The sequence below is a fragment of the Chionomys nivalis genome, chromosome 10 (genome assembly GCF_950005125.1).
Source record: "Chionomys nivalis chromosome 10, mChiNiv1.1, whole genome shotgun sequence".
Lineage (NCBI taxonomy): Eukaryota > Metazoa > Chordata > Mammalia > Rodentia > Cricetidae > Chionomys > Chionomys nivalis.
The window spans coordinates 4,632,719-4,652,952 of NC_080095.1; the positions used below are offsets into that span (position 1 = coordinate 4,632,719).

General features: G+C 45.4%; 1 protein-coding gene across 2 annotated transcripts in view; it reads left to right on the forward strand.

The window, feature by feature from the left end:
* Dnah11 (dynein axonemal heavy chain 11) overlaps positions 1-20,234 on the forward strand; it is a 312,765-nt gene that overhangs the window by 177,533 nt on the left and 114,998 nt on the right. For both annotated transcript variants that reach the window (XM_057782825.1, XM_057782826.1), the window contains exons 55-56: positions 10,573-10,734; positions 18,282-18,515. In XM_057782825.1, the coding sequence (XP_057638808.1) occupies positions 10,573-10,734; positions 18,282-18,515 (396 nt within the window). The remainder of the gene's footprint in view (positions 1-10,572; positions 10,735-18,281; positions 18,516-20,234) is intronic.

Genomic DNA, 20,234 nt, shown 5'->3' on the forward strand with positions numbered 1-20,234 from the left:
TTAGATTTCTTTATTCTACTTCGTGTGTATGGATGGGTATTTTGCGCGTGTGTGTGTGTGTGTTTGTATATGTACCATATGTGTGCCTGGTGTCCATGGAAGTCAGAAGGGAGTGTCATATTCCCTGAAACTAGAGTCATAGATGGCTGTGAGCTGCCATGTTTGTGCTAGAAACTGACCCCACATCTTCTGTAAGAGCAGCAAAGACTCTTAACTGCTGCGCCCTTGCTCCAGCCCCTGAGGGAGGAACAGTGTTCCTGTAAGGTGGACTGTCAAGAACCTATTAGAGAAAACTGAGAGCTCTGATGTGGAGAAATGGCCCATGGAGCCGGAGAAGTGCTCGTCGGTGAGGTGCAGCACTTCTGTCAAGCAGCAGGAGCAGGATCTCCACGGTGTGTCCTTTGTGGAGTGATTCAGGGTATTGTCCAGATATTCTTAAACTCCACTTTGCCTTGGGGCATCGTGAGAGTTAGCGCAAGCAAACAGCTGCCTGATCATAGTTGTGCGTCACGAAACAACAAAGGCTCCAGAGCTGGGGCCCCAGCCTCCAACACTGGTGTAGCAATTTTGATCTTCCTAATACAGACAAAGTTAGTGTTCTTAAAAAGCAATTGCTTTGTGCTTCTCCTGCTGTCCCTATGCCTGGCAACTCAGTGGAGGTTCTGTGGTAGCTATAGAGCATGGGCACTTGAGGAAAGGATGGCAATGACATCAGCCAGAAATGCACCTTTCCTTAGGCAGAGGAATGAGTTTCTTCAGAGGACTGCAATTTGAACCTTCATGTGGATGTTACTGAGTAATTCTGTACTGAGTTTATAAGGTGCAGATCCAAGATTCAGCTGCCTTCGAGGTTTTTCTGTAACTCCTTAACAAAGGTATGACTCAGAAGGCTGTGAACCCGTGGCAGGATGCCTGTCTAGCATGTTCGAGGGCCCTTCCCACAACTGCACCACAAAAGAGGAAATGAAAGCGGTTAAGAATATGTTTGTCAGGTGGTAAAAATAGCAAACTTGTTGCATTGTCACGTGCTTGAATCTAATCTTCCTGGACTGGAGAGACGGGATGATAATAGAGTTTAGGACCACGTTGCAGATCTGCGGTTCTCATAGTTCCTCAGAGCCTTTATATAATCAATATTACCGAAAAACTGAAAACCGTGAACTTCATAAAAATGCACATTTTCTTGAATCAGAAACAGTGGGTGAGACCCGGGAATCTGGTTACCATGCTCTCCGGGTGCTTCGGGGACATGTTAAAATCTGAGAAGCAGGAGCTGGAGAAATGGCTCAGTGCTCTTGCAGAGGACCAGTTCCTGACATCTGCAGTGGGTAGCTCAGAAGTGCCTGTAACTCCAGCTCCAGGGCACCTGGTGCCTCTGGCCTTCTTGGGGCACCTGCATTCATGTGCACCTCTCCACATATAGATACACATGAAATTAAAATAAATCTTTCACAAAAATCTGAGAAGTTGCATCACACATAACTCCAGGAGAAGTGCTGTTATGGCGTTTATGCTCAAGTTTGCTTGCTCACCAGGACGACTTCCTGGCGAGGGGATTGCTAGGTGCAATGTTTACAGCTTGTGGTAGTTTCCAACTACAGCTGAAGATTCTTTCATTCTGTTCTTTGTGACAAGTGGCATCTGCATGCCCTGACCTCGGGTGTGCGTGTGCTTGTGGTGGCCTCAGGAGAGCAGTCTGGAGCAGCACTGTGTAATTGCCACGACTAAGTCCTAAAGGACCTGTTTCTGCACTGAACTATATTGAGCTGTGTACATTGCTGTATGTTAAGAGTTTTACATATGCACTGGATCTCATATTTTCCTATTCTTTCCTTTTTCTTTTAAATGTATATATAGCAATGCTTCTTTAAAGGTTTTGGATTTTTCTTCCTTTACGTTTTTGTTGGTTGTAAAGTGTACACACACAGAGAGAGAACCGTGAGCACATGCACAAACGAAAGCTAAAAATTCTTTCAATGTTTTTCTCTCTTTTTCACACTTTTTGTTTGTTTGTTGTTATTGTTATTGTCATTTTAGACAGGACCCAAACATCACAGATTCAGCTAAGCTGGCTGGTGAGCAGGACCCTGACTCTGCCTGCCTCAGCAGCCCTGGTGTTACAGGCACATGCTCCCACCCCTGGCTTTCATGTGGATGCTGGGACCGAACTCAGGTTTCTGTGCATGTGCTGTGAGCCCTCACCTGCTGAGCCATCTCCCCAGTCTCACTTGAGAATCTTTTAGGAGTTCTGTTTGGCAGCTTTCCACTGATGTGACAGAATGCCCGGGAACATTCATAAGAAAGACAAGTTGTGTGTTTGTATCTAATGCTGGGAGAAGCTGCATCTCACGGCCGCTGGTAGGCAAGGGGATGTGAAGGGTTAGAGTCTCCACATCTCCCTCATGACACACCCCAGGGACTTGGCGTCCCCTCTTCTAACAACCTCTCCACCTCCCACTGGAGCGGCGGGCTAATGACAGCCTTGGCAGTTTCTTTTAGACCTTTCTAGTCTCTTCTCCTTCAAGATTGCTGCCTGGAACTAATAATGAAGTCTGGGCTGAGCTGAGGCCAGCCGTCCTCCTGCCTCTGTCTACCCAGTGTGAGGACCGCAAGCATGCGCTACCCTGCCTATCTTTCCAGGGTCGTCGGTCCTACAGAAGTGGTTCTCAACCTGTGGGTCTCAGATATCCACAATTTGATTCACAACAGAGCAAAATTACAGTTATGAAGTAGCAATGAGAATGATTTTATGGTTGGAGGCACCACAGCACGAGGAGCTGTGTCAAGGGTCACAGCAGGAGGAAGGTGAGAACCACTGCTCTTGGGACAGTTGCAACTCAACTGTGGCTACAAAGGAGAAAACCTGGCTGAAACTCCTCAGAGCCTCTTGCTTGTCAGCACAGCCTGGCTCTTAATCCCTGGAGACCCATGGTCTTATTAGCTTTTTCCTTCTGCCAGCTCGCATCTGGATACCTCCTCCCCACAGAACCATAGAGTACATTCACATTCCAATCAGGGAGAAGGAAGAAGAAAAAGCCATGGTTGCCTGGTCCAGGAAGCTAGAACTCATCCCTCCAAAATGCCCTGAGCTGTGGTCCTACATAAGTGTGGTTACATAAGTGAGGTAGAGTTGTAATGGAGAAAGTATTGTATCGTCACGTGTCTCTTTATGACATTAGAAATGAATTTGGAAACAGAGCTGTGCTTCGGTTTACCACAGGGTGATGTCCCAATAAGCCCACCATAGGTCAAAGTGTTGTAAATTGAAAATGCATTCTAAGCATAGCTCAACTTCATGGTGCACCGGGCCCTCAAGGTCAAGATCAAGTGCCAGTGGCCCGCATCAGAGGGCAGCAGCCTGCACGCCACCAGCCTAGGAAAGGGCACAATTCAGGATTCTCAGTATGATTTCCACAGATGTGTGTTGTTTTGGGCCATCATAGAGTTGAGGAAATCATAAGTTAAGCATCACGAGTTAGGAACTCTTTGGTTTTTAAGGCACGCTACCTCTGGAATGTGTTTCTTACTCTGCGTGCTGAAGAGTAACTGAGAGACATCAGGTTATTCTGGCCCCAAAGATGTCTTTATCATAACACAGTATGTTTCTTTTTAACGGTTTCAGGCATCTCCTATGTTACATCTGGAATAACCATGGTTCCTGGGTCTCCTTCAGATTCTCCCTTCTCTTTCCTTGCTAAGCTGCTTCCATTGGTTCCAACATTGCCCTATGCAAATCAGCAACACTTTCTTACATATTCTAATGTCTAATCACTGCCTCTGATCAAGCTTTCCCTCCTTTTCATGTGTGTTCATATGTGTGAACAAGCACTAGAATCATATTGCACACATAATCTTAATTCTGACTAAATCATGCTAAATAGTTATTTTCCCTCTGAGCTGTCTCCCCAACCCCATCTTTCTAATATTCTCTCCTTTTTCTATATTTGTCTCTCAAGAGTTGCAACTCTTGGTGCCGTCATGACCAGTCTTCCAGCCTTTGTAGCTAACAGCGTTCTGTCTGCAAGTGTGGGATGAAATGTTGATGAGATAGTATAAATATCTTTTAAGAAGAGTTATAGTTGATTGAACCTCTTCGTCTCTGTTTCCATCCTGGTCTTTCCCCCTGGGAGATTTCCACCCTTTTTTTCCTTCTCACTTCTTCAAGCACCAAGGAGGCTCTTAGCCATTCCTTCAGATTATTATAGTCATTCCACTTTGGAGCAATTCTCTTGTCAGTTTGAGATGTCTCCAGTTTTCTTGACATGTTGTGTATGTATGTGCCACCTGGGCTGTGTTCCCTCTCTGCTTCCTTCTTAGAATCTGGGCCTGGGATCAGGTACAGCGAGGGATTTGCTCCTGGGTTGTGTTCTCTTGTGTCATAGGCACCCAACAGTCCCACGGAAGTGCTGAGTAGCACTCACTCACATCCCAACAGCCATGGTGCCGCTGTTTCCATGTGCTGTTTGTTCTACACTGAAGACTCAGTGGTCCGGTAGGAAATCAGATACTCATAGCTTCCTGGGTATCTTTGCACAGTCATGCCTCTCAGGTCTGCATTTGCTTGAGGTCAGAGTGTCCAGTTCCTTCTTAGGAGATCATCAAACACCGGATTCATCCATGGAGGGCTGTCTGCACCCCTCCTGCCCACAACTCTAACTCTTGTATTGATAAGAACAAGAAGCCAAGGACTGGCCAACTAAGGCTCTGCTGCCCTCTGCTCCCAGGACTGCATGAGATGTCTCAAATAATAACCTATTGGGTACCAGTTTTCTTTTTAAAGAAATAGCAGAAATGAATGATCTGCAGCTAAGGAGCTCCAGACCGGCCTGCAAAACAAAACAGGGTCACTCCAAGCCCAGGGGGCAAGCAGAGCCTAGGCAATAGGCTCCTCCTCCTGCCTCTAGGCCTCAGGGTCAGGTGTGCTCTCAGCTGTGGGCATTGCATGTGAACTCGTATGGAAATGGGGCTAAGGGGAGTCAGTAGATTAAGCACTTTCCGGGTATGTGTGAGGACATATATATTCCAGTTCCCAGGACCCCATAAAGCTGAATGCAGTAGCACAGGCCTCGGAATCCCAGAACTCTGGCAGTGAGAAGGTAGGGGGAGACAGGAGAACCCCAGAAGCTCTTGGGCCGACTACCCTGGCTTATGCAGCAGCAGTTACAAGGAGACTCTGTCTCTTATACTATCTAGAAGTCAGTGACAGACTTGTACACTGTGCAGTAAGCTTACCCACGGACACACGCACACACGCACGCATGCAGGCACACACACACAGAAGAAACAAAATAAACTGGAATTCTCTGGTACTAAATATTACTTTTTTAAAATAACTTACTTATTTGTATTTTATATACATTGGTGTTTTGCCTGCATGCATGTCTATGTGAGGGTGTGGGATCCCCTGGAAGAGGAATTACAGACAGTTGTAAGATGCCATGTGGGTGCTGGAAATTGAACTCAATAAAAGCGGCCAGTGCTCTTAACTGCCGACCCATCTCTCCAGCCCCCTTTTGAGGAAAGTCTGAAATGCTCAGTGTTACCAAGACAGAAGTTCAGGGATGATTTTATTGTGTCCTGCCCAAAGCAGATACATATATCAAAGTGTCTTGTATGTACACACTTGGAAGATGCTGTTGAATCTTTTAAAAAGAATTTAAATGAACAGCTAATTAGATAGGGGATAATATAGAAGACATGAGGAAGATGGTAAAGTGAGAGTTTTCAAACAGAAAATGTATTCTATACTAAAACTACATTCCAGAGGGGCTGCCTCAGCAAGACTCGGGGCTTATTATTCTTGAAATATACTGCGGCTTTGGATGATAAATGCAAACCTAAGTTATGGATAAATGCCTTGGAAGTAAATATATGGGAGGATTCTGCCTACCTGAGAATAAACTACATCAGGTGGAAAAACATACAGTGACTGTAGCAATTCAAATTTCCATTACGAGACGAAATGGCCTGAGTCCTGTTAGTGATACACAAATAGGGATTGTGTCTACGGGAAATTGAAGTGTGGTACAAAGCGTGGTGAAATGTGGGCTATCACAAATGACTTACAACCCCTGTGTGGGAAAGAGGGGGAAAGGGAGTAGAGAATTCTAGGTATGGATCCCAAAAGTTCTTGATGCCCAAACATTAGAGCTGCAGGAAATGCATCAGTGGTGACTTCAGGATTTGCTTTTGCACTCGGGAGGATTTGGTCTTAGAAACAGCACAGCAGCCTGTGCCATTTGTTTTCCATCTAGCTAGTTTTCTTCCTGTCCCCTCTGATGATTCATTGGCTGTTGCCAGGCCCTTGCTTTGGAGGCAGCAGGGACTGTTGTAGTGAGTCTAGGTACTTACATAAAGGTAGACACCTTGAGTTCAGGTAAGGGATGGGTTCTTTTGTCTAACACACATTAACCTGAGTTTACTTCAAGGCAAGGATGTCTAATTCTGACCTGCTCCTCAAGTGACTAACAAGCCCTGCAGCCTGGCCTGTGGGGTCACTGCAGACCAGCTCTTGTCTTTGGGAGACTTGACGAGCACTTATGCAGCAGAGTGTTTCCACGAGATGAGGCAGAGCTCCTGCGGTGGAACGCAATTGACCTTCTTTTGGAGACCCTGTTTGAACAAAGTCTCTAGTGAGGGGTAAAGTGTTTAGGGTACTCCAGTATCTAGGCTGTCCTGTCTTGGGCACACACGAATGGAGATGTATGTGCAGTATTCCTATTGAACTCGGGTATCTTATTTCATGAATAATAATAGTAACAAAAGGTCATCCAGCTGGTAAAGCACTCGCCGTGCAAATTTGCCAGCCTAAGTTCAACCCCCGGAACCCATGGAAAGTCAAAGGAGAGAACTATCGCCACAAAGCAGTCCTCTGACTTTCACTTATATACTATCACACACAGACACACACAGACACACACACAGACACACACAGACACACACACCGTATACATGCACAATAATCCTAACATTTATTTTTAAAAGTCATGTTTAACACCAAAAATGATGCCTAACAAAAATTTGTGATGGTGAGAGATGTCTGAGACCTCCTGGTAGCTGGGTGCTACCCAGCTCTTGTGGAAGCCTGCAAATGCCACAGCCCCACCCCCACTCCAGCATGCACGTCCAGTTGGGTGCCTCGGATATCACTCTATGGCCTTTGAAAAGGGAACATTCGCATGTACCACTGAATATAGCATAGCCTGAACCACTGAATTATGGACAACAATATGTTCAATCATCTTTTTTTATTTCTTAGAAAATATCTTTCGTGTTAATGTCACTTAAAATTACTAAGAATATAATGAGAAAGCTTTTCAGAATGATCATCATCTTAAATAATTTTCCTTTGAGTTTACTATGGGTTATCAGTAACATTTATGGAAGAGTATTTTTAGAAAAAAAATCAAGTAACCAATAGTTGTAAGCACTTCTGTGGCCTCCTGGAAAAACCTCATAGGACAGGAGAGAGGCCTCAGCTGCTAAGAGCACTGACTGATTCTTCAGAGGTCCTGAGTTCAGTTCCCAGCAACCACCTGGTGGCTCACAAGCATCTTTAATGAGATCTGGTGCCTTCTTCTGGTCTGCAGGCATGCATGCATTTATTATATACAATAAATAAATAAATCTTTAAAAAATAAAAAGAAGAAAAGAAAATCCACACACAGAGAAACACTGTCTTGAAAAATAAAAAAAAAAAAGACAAAGCAAAACAAAACTCTAACTGGCAGGAGTAACCTTGTGCTCCTTGAGTAAAACTAGGAACTGCTGAGCAGTGAACTGGGTCACTGGTCAAAGCTTCAGGCTAACAACATCCCAGTCATTCCCATCTTAGGAACTGGGAATGGTTGTGTTCCTGCCACCCAGCTCCCAGCTGCCTGGCTAGCTTATGCCCCAAAATAACAACACACAAACTGTATTCTTTCAATCACTGCCTGGCCCATTATATCTAGCCTCTTTTAGGCTAATTGTCACGTATTAATTTAGCCCATTTCTAATAATCTGCGTAGTACCACTAGGTACACTTACTGGGAAAGATTCAGCATATCTGACCTGGCAGCTGGCTGCATCGCATCTGCCCTGGAGAGCAGTGGCCTGGCATCTTACCTCACTTCCTCTTCCTCCCAGCATTCTGTTCTGTTTACTCCACCCACCTATGTTCTAACCTATGAGGCCAAGCAGTTTCTTTATTAATTAACCAATGACCTTCCTCCCTCACAAGTCTGTTTGTACAACTGAGTTTCCAGGTCCTAGTTTAGATGAGCTATGATTTCTAAAATTATCAAGTCTCCATTTCGTTCTGTGAAGACCTGGATTCTGGGAGTACTTGACCAACTGCAGAGCCATTGAGAAAGTAACCGGGGCAGTGGCACACACCTAGGAGTCTAGTGCTTGGAGCTTAGGAAGGACAGTTACTGTGGGCCACACAATGATTACCAGACAACCAGTGATACACAGCAAGACCAGGTCTCAAAGCGTACATAAAGCCAAAGCTGGAAGATGGACTGGGGTTGGGTCCCCACCACCCATGTTGTATTGCTCACAGCCACCTATAACTTCATCTCCAAGTATCCTGTGCCTCTGGGCTCTTCAGATATCTGTGCAGACATGAACATACCCACTTAAATATGTACACAGTATTTTAAAGAAAATGTGAAAATTAAGTTTTTCATTTCACATAAGTATTCCATGGCAAAGTTAAACTAGTATGTTGTCCTAGTGGGTATCAGACTGTTCTGGAAGAGCTTATTCCATCTTAGCTGGTCATGGCTTGCTGGTGGTGAGAGTCAATTTTCTTTTCCTTTCCTCTTTGTTCTTCTCTCCCTCTAGCAGTTCCTCTGCTTCCTCATCCCACAGGTGCTCAGTTTTCACGATGAGCATATTGATGACCATATATTCATTATCGTCATGATATAAGTTGTAAACCGGTTGCTCAAATATTGCCTGTACTGAGAAAACTTTGGTGACAGTGTCTAATATTTTTTTAATTACAGTCAGGTCTTAGATTTCCTCTTCTAGCCTTTTCTTCTCTCCACACTTGAGCGTTCCTCTTTTCCCAAGAAGGTGGCTTTCCATATCTGAGTCTCTTCTCCCGGGATTGATTTTAGAAACCTCTTCTGAGGATAGCAGAGGGAGAGATGACACAAATCAGTGTATCCACCTGAGGTTCCAGTATTTTCCATGAGCTCTGTACTTATTTCTCCCCTTGTCATTTGGCATACTGTTGACTCTTGAGAATGGTGTAGAGATTCAGAGAGAAACTCTGAATCATGTTTATTCAGCCATGGGAGAAAAATCATCTCCTTGTGTTATTTTACTGGTATGTTTAAATCATTTATTGAAAGATAATATAACAAAGTCTTTCAAAAATCTATTTTTCTCTTCTAGAACTGAGACTTTTTCTTGTATTTTGTTGTTAATAAACAAACAAGAATTGTCTTCACATAGTTTCACACTGAAATGGGCACTAAATTAAAAAGACTCGTGGCTCTCAAAAGTTGCTCTGGGCCATGATGATAGATTTTATACAGTCTGGGCATCAAGGAATCTGGCAGCGCAGCTTGGCAATATATGCTTTCCGGAAGCAACCAAAAAAGTTTATGGACAGATAAGGGGAAAATATGCATAAACAATGGAATATTGTTCTATTATAAAAAGAAAACAATCTGGTCCTTTGCCACACCATGGATGATACCTTTGATGGCATCATACTAAGTGAATAAACCCTTCACAGACAGCTAATATTTCATGATGGCCTAGTCTGCTGGAGACTATAAGAAAGTCTCTGATTGACAGATAAAGAGTTTAGCTCATATATGATGAAAAGGTTCAAGAGATGTGCATTCTGCCCATAGCTGACACACCATACTGCACACTAACACAGTTTAAGAATATAACCATATTGTGTTTTTATCACAATAGAAAACTTTAGATATTAGGACTTGTCTTTCTGGAGCTGTGGAATATAGCAAGTAAACTGTCAAATGAGCTATTACACGGACTGATACATGCTAGAGCTTTTTTTTCCTCACACGGATTTTAAAATTTGCCATAAGTAAAACAAAACCATATCCTCAGATGGCGACCTCACCTGCTGCCTCCCTGCAGCCCTAGAACTGTGAGCACCTCCTTTTCTACCATTGACCTGTCCAGAAAATAAGCAGCACTCTCTACTCAGGAGGCCTTTCCCGACTGACAAACCCCCAAGTCTTTATGTCCACAGAGACATGGGGGATGGAGAGTCCTTGCGGGTTCCTGTGTTCAGGCTCCCCCTGAGCTTCTCCTTTGGCAGTCCTCTAAACCTCAGGACCCTTGGGTGGCCATGACAACGGGTCACATCTACTCTGCTGACTCTGAAGAGTTCATGCATCTGCTGTCTGTGACATGCTGCAGTCAAACTCAGGCTCAAGGGATAGAATCCCCATGTAGAGGGGGCCGGCGCTGGGGTGACTGAGCAGGGTGGCTGGCCGTGCCCCTCTCCTCGGTGTCTGAGACTGCAGTGTGCATCTGCACACTCACCACCCTTCTGTTACTGACTTATCCCCACTCATGCTCACACCCTTGTCTCCACAGATGGTTTTTTGTTTCTCACCGGTTGGTCACACTCTGCGCATTAGAGCCCGGAAGTTCCCAGCCATAGTTAACTGCACAGCTATTGACTGGTTTCATGCATGGCCACAGGAGGCTCTGATCTCTGTCAGCAGGAGCTTCATTGAAGAAATAGAGGGGATTGAGGTAGGTTGTGTCAGCCTGAGGTAATCAGGCACCCAGGCATACACAAGTCTCAGAATACTATTGGCAGGTAAATGTCAGTTTCTCAGTTTTGATACCAAATACGTAAGTATCTAGTTGCTTCTTTTATGTTGTTTTTCATTGTTGCTGGCTTTCTGTGCATTGTTCGGGGTGGAACCCTGGCCTTGTGGGGTTACAGGTTATGTTTGTCCCTTCTTGATAAGGTTGGTACCTCTAATGACGTTTTTAAATGCCTGTGTGAAATAAGCAGAAGCCTTACTTCACAGGGTGTCCTCCAGCAGTCAGGAGGACTGAGTAAAGTACTTCTTTCTGAGTAAAGAAGGCAACCGTGAAGCCAGCCCCCGGAGTTCCCAGCCTGGGAGTCTGGCGCCTTTCCCCTTAGAGACTGTTTGGAGTGTCTCCCAGAGAACTTCCTCCTCTCCTCCCTTCAAGCATTACGGTGGGCGTGCCTAGAATAGGCCCAGAATTACTGGAAGGAACCGTCCAAGCCAGATGGGTTTGGGGCCGGATAAGAAGCTAATGTCTCAATCAGTCCTCGTTCTCTCTTTACTCCAGGCTTCACACCATCTCCTCCCAGAGCCGCACTGCAGAGCTTTCTTAGATACTGCATCCTCGGGGTGAGATGGGAGAATCCAGGCACACCTGTAGAGCTGACTAGTTAGTATGCAGCTAGCTTTAGTGGTCAGTACATCGCAGGGATGGGGCAAAGCATTCATCTCTGGAGCACACAGCATCTTGTAGAGAGAAACCCACTTCTCCTTTAGGTCTTGTTTTGTCTTATTTTTCATAAATATTGCCTGTGAATCTGCTCACCACTGGACTGCTAGGAAAAGCAGCATTCACCATGGAAGACACACGTGGGCCAGGAGCATGCTCCTGCCTCCGTTCTCCTTCTTTGCTCCACAGACACGTGTGTGAGCAGCACATTTAGAGAACCATTAATTATGATAAAATAGTCATTGGGTTCCTTGAGCAATCATGAGGTTCCTCAGATCGCTGAGGTGCTGGGGCACCATCTTGTCTTCCATCAGTGAGAAGGGGGGGCTCCGATTCTGAAACTAAGGAAGACAGGGCATGCAGTGTTCTATCAGGCTGAAATGAAAGAGTAAACTGCTTTCTGGATGTTGTTTTGATTTTCCTCTGTTGGTAGGAAATCCGAGCTAGCAGCTCGACGTGCACACCTCCAAGGCTGCCCATCTGTGCTGCCCTGAGTCTGTCTGTGTCTGCTTTCCCATGCAGCAGCATTGCAGCCTGGCTGAACCGTAGACACCTGCTGGACGAGGCTGGCTTTACAGTCCCGAGGGCTGCCCAGGTGCTGAGCTCCATCCAACGGTGTCATGCGCCTCCTATAGGATCTTGGGTGTCAAATAGAAATATTCTTGGAGGATTTCAGCGTTCCTATCAAGCTGAATTATGCCTGCAAACAAATTAGCCAGATGATTTCCTCTCATTGTGCGGGGCTTATTCAACTCTCCCACCTTCCTAATTTGTCAAACAGGGGCACTAATTATAATTCAGAGAGCGGTGTGTCCACATCCTCCTAGAAACATGTGATATTTCTGTAGAGATCAGAAACAGCTTTAAACTTTTGAATGAGTGCTAATTTGACGAGTTTATTAGTTTTGATTTCCATCATTAAAACTGAAAGTTATCTGGATAATTTGGGCACTTTCTAATTACTGACCTTGGGTGAGTGAAAGGTACTTATACAAGGTGACGCCTTTTGGCCACAATAAGCCATCTTTCTGTATGTTGACATATAATTCCCATCAGTACATGCTCGGCACTCAGGGCTGTGGGCTGACTGTGTTTAACTAATGGGTACTTTTTTCTGTTACCTGATACTGAACCTAGTGACAGCTGGCAAATCAGTGAGCAAAACAGTTTGACACTTAAGTGTTGCTACATTATTCACCAGACACTTGTGTCAAAACACACTACCTCTCCCTGGAACGTGGGAAACAGTGAGGAGAGGGTGAGGTAAGGCAGGAGAAAGGGACTGCCCACAGGTTGCTAGGAGTCGGGCTGTGAACGCAGGAGAGCACACTCAGAAAGCCATGGGGTGAAGGCCTTACTGCTTAGTGCACAGGCTGGGGATGTGTGGGCAGAAGTAGATGGCTCCAGGGCCTTCAGGGAAAAGCACTGCTTTTGCTTTTTAAGGCAGAATGAGCCTTAGAGATAGTTGAAAGCAGGAACACATGAAAGGACAAACTTTAAATGTAAATTTAAAATATGAGCTGTCTGGGGAGGGTGAGTTCTACGCTGGAAACCGTGGCGATGGAAGCCGCCCATTTGTTTCAGGCATGGCGGCTGAATGACACAGGAAGAAGTGTCCCTCTGTGGTAAGGCTTCAGTGTGGTCCCCCAGCTCAATACCATGTCACATTACAGTTAAATACAGTGTTACCCTGAGAGGGAGTAGCATGGAACAGCAGGAGTAATCCGCTCAACTAGAGAAGTCACCTGTCTGCCATATTTAGACTTGATATTTCTCCAGTGGTCTACACATTCATCTTAAAAACAATGTACCCTACTAAAACCAATGTACTAACATGTGTGTGCCTGTATATGTGCAAACACACACACACACACACGCAAATGCACACGCACAGATATGCACACGCATGCCAAACATTACATTATCTAGTCAGCGATGGCTGTGCCCTACTGATGATTTCTTTGCATTGTCTGTCAGAAGTATCGCTGCTAACTTAAGACACACAAAGTTGACCATGCCATATACTAATCCCACTCAGGGAAAACACTGTTGGAAAAGTACAGTTATTACCATACTTTCTAAAGTCAAACGGTGGCCCTGCAGGTAGCCTTAGTGAACTAGGCTTGGCCCTACACACTCAATTCAGTGATTAAAGAAACATGGACTGTGGAAACAGAAGGGAGAGTTGAATGTGGCCACATAGGAGAGAAGAAGAGGAGCCCAGAGACAGCGCAAGTCTGCCCTTCAGGTACTAGTGACACCCCAAGTCTGACCTACAAGAGCTAGTGACACTCCAAGTCTGCCCTTCAGGTACTAGTGACACCCCAAGTCTGTCCTTCAGGCACTAGCATGAGCTTAGATTCAGATAGAGCGCATGAGGAAGTCCTGGTCAAGGTATGGCCCCACCCATCGTTGCCCCTGCACTGTCTCAGCTCCGCCCTGTCCTGCAGTGTGGTCCGCATAGTGGTCAGAGGCATGTAGCTGCCTCCAGGGCTTTGGTCTGTTTCCGTTCCTACCGTTGGATTCCTGCGGAAGTTATAATTCTTTGGAGTCATTGTCTGATACCTGAAGAGAGGGCCATATACATCCTTTTAGAATATCTAGTCATGTACGGGGTGGTTACACTAAAGCCATTTTGAAGTATCAAGAGAAAACCAAAAGGAGATCTCTGGGATCTGCCTGAACTTCACACTAGCTTCAGCTTCTGCGGATGGGTCCGAAAGGCCACCAGTGTTTATACCCTTCTCCTTTACACATGCATGCAAGTATGACTTTACATTTTTGTTGCTCTACGCCTATTAATCAAAATTAGAATAGAGTTTTTAAGTGAGTATTGCTTCCCAAGGTTCATACAACTTTCTAAAGTTTAGGAATTCCTCCACCATGAAAGGAGGGTCCAGTTTTCATGGTGGCCTGGGAATCTGGGTTCAGCTAGAACCAGCTACATGAAAGTTCATCATTTTGTGGCTTTTCTGGGTGTGCTAGTCTTGCTAGCCACAACATCTCCAGCCTTATCCTCCCATAGCAAGGCTTAGGTGGGGCTGGGACATGGTTCCGTGGGTACCAAGCACTTACCACACAAGTGTGAGGACTGGAGTCTTGATCCTGCCACCCACATAAATGCTCGGTGGGAATTCCAGCACTAGAGAGGAGAGATGGGGGTTCCCCAGAGAAAACCAGCTGCCTGCCCACACTAGCTGAATCAGTGAGCTCTGGGTTTAGCTAAAAGATGGTGTGTGTGTGTGTGTGTGTGTGTGTGTACGCGTGTGCGTGTGCATGTGCGTGTGTGTGTGTGTGCGTGTGTGCGTGTGTGTTTGTGATAGAAAGTGATCAAGGAAGACTTCCAGGACCAACCACTAGTACACACACATAGCTGCAAACATACAGTAATGAATGAATGATTGAGTGAGTGAGTGAGTGAGTGAGTGAGTGAGTGAGTGAGTGAGCAAGCGAGCTTGAGTTACAGGAACAAGGATGAGAGCAGGTGAGCTTCCCTGTGTCTCTCTGGACTCCTCAGCACATCATTCCTTGTTTCGATGGAGAGGAGACTCATGGAGCCATGTCTTCTGATACTGAATACTCACCTGGACTTTACATTGCCTTTGACCAATCAACGAACTCTGAACTTAAAGACAAAAGTAAAACTCAGGAGCGTGGAGATCTGCCTGAGACAGGCACCCAGCACTTGTTAAAACTCAGGAGCGTGGAGATCTGCCTGAGACAGGCACCCAGCACTTGTTAAACCTCGGGAGCGTGGAGATCTGCCTGAGACAGGCACTCAGCACCTATTACAGTGCTGCTCAGAGCTCTGGTGCCTGCACCGTTTGTCTCTGACCTCAGCCTCTTGAGAAGGACCTCTTTATTCTTGCCTGTGCCAGGCGGTGACTGGGGTGACATGTGAAGACAGCTCTCAGGTAGCCCTGCTGTGACTGGGTCCCAGAGCCCAGGCTTGCCTTTTACTGCGTTTGTGCCGTTCTTTTGAAAGAACATAAAAGGAATATTGAGAAGGACTCCTTTTGTGGGCAGTAGGAAACATGGGGACTTACTTAATTTTTCAGGCCTAAAAATGTAACTGAGGCGATAGGATGCCAGCCCTGGGGGGCCTCCGCACTCTGTCAGGGTGAATGGGCTCTGTGAGCAGCTTCCATGCTCAGAACTCCGCTCCTCTTAGCCGCGTTAGATTCTCTTTAACAAGCTGCTTCTGTCCTGACAATCTATTACTGTTTTGTTTACCAACCCCTAAAAGAATGAATTATAAATACTAGAGTTTACAACTTGGTAGTTGTAAACAAACAATATCCAAGAAAACATTTTAAGATATCTCTTTAAGAGTATGATATCATACGGGACAAAATTCTCCTGGGTTTAACTCGGACAACAGCAGGAAACCCCTTTCATCTCTACTGTTTTGCATTTGCCTTTCTTATAAATCCAAATTTTATTTTTTAAACTGATACAGTCTGCTTTGCAGGTTTGGAAAGAAATAAAATGTTTAAACACACACACATAATTTGTGTTCACCGTTTGCTGGCGTCCTCAATGGGCACTGAGCACTGGGCTGAAAAGCCAGGGTTCCTGAGTACTTGGTATGGCAGTGACAACCAGTGTTGGAGAGACATCCCACCAGGCACCATGGAATTCGTGTTTCTGTGTTTACAGCTAGCTAACTGAGAGACTGGAAAATAAACATTTCTTTCCTCATGTGAAGAAAAAAGCCATCTTATCTATGCATTGAATTTCGCAATGGAGACAGCATGGCTTCCAAAGCAATCTTAGTGGGAAAGCCACAGATTTAGAGCCATTTTATAATGCCTCTCTGCTTATTTTTATTTTTGCCTTCACCATGATTGGCTGCAAAATGACTACAAAATGGTGTCAACTGGTTCCCCTGAAGGGGCAAATCTGGCAGAAGTGATGATCTTCCCTGAGTCTCCCAGAGTGTAAGCTCCAGCAGGCTCTGCGGCAGCCCTCAGCGGCCCTCTCTGCTCCCACTCAGAAGTAAACTGGAGACAAATGAATGACAGAATAAATAATTTATGCTAATGAAATTACTGCAATTAGTAGTTCTACAATGACCCTTTTAAAAGCCACAGCTGTTAGTGCCAGGAAGTGCTGTCACTACTGACCTTATCATAAGAGAAAGTGACAAATTGAGAATGAGGGGAGACCAGTCACAGGCATCAGAGGGGTCTGCTCTAGAACGATTGAGTTTTCTGAAAAACAGTGTGAATTGCAACCAGCTGCTCCCTGGCTCACGAGTCTCCCATGCTGGGCAATTTTGTTAAGCCCCATAACAATAGTTATTTTGCCCCATTGAGACAAGTTGTGTCGGGCCACTTCCAGCTCTCCCGGAAGCCACTCTTTCCATCGGAGATTTACAAATGAAACTGTTGTTAAGAAGGAGCTTTTCAGGGCTGCTGGGGAGCCTCCTCATAAGGATCATGGCTGGGCAGGAGCCAGGGCGTTTTGTCAGTTGTTGCTGTTTTTCTCTCTATAAGGAGGTTATGCTTGGCTGAGGAGGGATTTGTCTGTCGTAGGAAGGTGTGTCTGAAAGTTCCTGTCAAAGCAACATGGGTCAGGAGCAGATAGGTGCATGGTTATATTGGAGCCAAGTTGTTGGGAAGATAAAGTCCTCTAGGAAATATGATGCATATGACATTTATAGACTTGTTCATAAATTGTATTTTCTGAACCCACTAATTGCTAACAGGCATGCATCTTGAATCCCCTTGAATTCAGTACAATTCAAGATTTACATCCCTGAGTTTTTGCTTTGAACACACATTTTTTCAATTACTAGGGAGACAGATTTTTAACCGACCCAATGGTGCACTCACGTAATGATTTCCCATTCATCTGCGGCTTGCCGTAGTGCTAGGAATCTGTGTATTTAAGGAGGCCGCATGCCGAGGAGCAGTTCCCCGCGGTCTGTGTTTGCTGCTCACAGTTCCAGTCGCAATATTGTGTTCCAGGTTTGAAACATTTAACTGCATCATCGGCCACTTGTGTGCAGTTTTCCTGAAGCTGCCTGAGTGTTATTGACAACACTTTGGTAAATTATGTGTGACTTTGCAAAGAGTTGGTGTAGCTCATTTAATTCATATTAATTGATTTTTAGGCTTCCCTTGATTAATTGAATCTGGTTCATCTTGTACAGAATGCAATAAATAATCATTAGAATGAGGGAGATGTGGCTGTACAAATTAAAAAGTTAACTATTGCAGAAGTCACAGAGGACACCAGAAGGGACAGGCAGGGGCTCTGCAGGGGGAGGGTTTCTGCTGCTGATGTTCACTTCTCTGAATAAGAATAGAACTGCCCAGCGTACTTCTCCTCAGCGGCTTGGAGAGTTTACCCATCCATGTTGTTTGACCTGGCTTCCCATAAAGCTCTATTTCTCTGATTCAGCTTCTTTGTCCTCCTGGCTCTGTATCGATTCTTTCTGTCTGAAGTTCAGCATGGAAGTGACCTCCCCCGAAAAATACCCCTTGGAATATTGTCTTGCATGTTTTCTTTTTTCCATATACTTGATAGCTCAAGTTGTGAAGATCTGGGCTTTGTCCATTCTATTGGCTCCTGAGTTTGGGTGGGAAGCACATAAAATCACCCTTTATCCTACCTAGCAAGGAGACGGTGCGGAGGCTAAGTGCCTTAAGTTATCCCTCTAACCCTGTGGGTTTTTCTACTAGGTAATTTGCCCTGGCTTTTAGAAAGAAAATACTGTGTAATTTCTGGTATTTTTTTCCTCTGTTTTCTAAATTATATTTTCAATTCGAAAGAATTTCATGAGAAATATCATATCAATGTTTCAGCCACAACACAAAGATTCGATTAGCCGTTTCATGGCCCATGTTCACAGCAGTGTAAGGGAAATGAGTGCCTGCTATTACCAGAATGAGAGAAGATACAGTTACGCCACCCCGAGGAGTTTCCTGGAGCAAATATCGCTGTTCAAGAACCTGCTGAAGAGGAAGCGAGAAGAGGCACAGCAGAGGAAGGAACACCTGGGGAATGGCATCCAGAAACTACAGACCACGGCCTCACAGGTGTGACCAGAGGGACAGGGTGCCTCTCTCTGAGGGAAGCCTCTGCTTGCTCACAGAAAACAAGGTTTCCTGTCTCTTGGTTTTTCTTGGTATTTTTGAGATTATCATATAGTCACAACATTTCCCCTTCCCTTTTCTCTCTTCAAATCCTTCCCCATTCTCCTTCAAATTCATTGCCTCTTTTTTCTAACTACAGCCTGTTTAGTCCATACATCTTTGGTTACACACATGTTTTCAGGGCTAGTCGTTTGACACTGGGGAAGAGCACCCTCTTCCTCGCAGATCTCCTTGGCTGCTGGTGGTTCTTTGTGTAAGGTTGATACTTTTCCCTCATCCACTTTTCTGTGTCCATTGATCTTGCTCTTCTTCACCTCATGTTTGGGAAGTTGTAAGTATGGCTACTGCTGTTGCTAGGAGACACAATCTCCCAGCACACCCCTGATCCTCCAGCTCTTACTATTTTTCTGCCCTCTCTTGCACAGTGTCCCCTGAGCCTTGTGTGTGGAAGCATTTGTAGATGCAGATATGTTTGGAGCAGGACTTCACACTCTGCCATTTAATGGGTTGTGGTTTTCTTAGCGGTCTCTGTCTGAAGCAAAGAAAATTTTCCTGATGAGGAGACTACACTTACCTGTGGGTATAAGGATATCTGTTTGTGAATCGCTGCCCCCAGAGATGGAAAGTGAATCCCTATTGCTGAAGATGCTATGCACTTCAATAACAGGCAAGGCCCAGGGACCCACGAGCAGGAACCGACCTGAAAGCCTCCTCCCTGAGGCCTTTCATGGTACGAGAAGGCACCATGTACATCTTCTCCTCTCAGCCTGAAGCTGTGCAGAGCAGTGTGAATTTGGAGGGACAACTTTCCCATTTCCTCTCTGGCCTTGCTTTCTTAGGCTCTGGCTTGGAGTCAGGGGTTTTGCCATTTTGCCAGGATGGAAGCAGGATTCCTGCTGTCTTAGACACTCAGCCCCAGCGAGGCCATCATGACCTGACTGACGACGGTGGAATGGCCCTAGGCTGCACTTCTCCCTGACCTCCAGGTGGACGTGCCTATTTTAGCCACCAGTTCTCTCAGACACGCTAGCCTCTGTCGTCGGCTCTTTCTACATCAGAGCACAGTATCCCAACCTAAAGGGTAAATCAAGAATTAGTGCGGGACGTACTGGCTTTGTGGGAGCCTAGGCAGTTTGGATGCTCACCTTACTAGACCTGGATGGAGGTGGGTGGTCCTTGGACTTCCCACAGAGCAGGGAACCCTGATCGCTTTTCGGGCTGACGAGGGAAGGTGACTTGATCTGGGGAGGGGGAGGGAAATGGGAGGTGGTGGCGGGGAGGAGGCAGAAATCTTTAATAAATTAATTAATTAATTAAAAAAATCAAAAAAAAAAAAGAATTAGTGCGGGAGTCTTATTTCATTGTTAAAGCCAAAACCAAATGGGACACAGGTATCACTACTACAGTGTTAGAAGGGAAGTTCAAAATATTTAAGACAGAGAGTTAGAGCTGGGCTCTGAAGCTTGTCTATGTCATTCTGATGCTGGATGTTGTCCAAGGTGTTACACAGCCTCAGTGGACCAGCCTGGCCGTTCCCTGTGCTAACTGGGCCTAAGCTACAGTGGATTCTGAACATTGCTGATAACTATCAAAAGATCTATCAATAGGCCCTCCCATGTGTTTCCTGCAAGACGGTCTTTTATAGTTTCACATGTCAAGAAC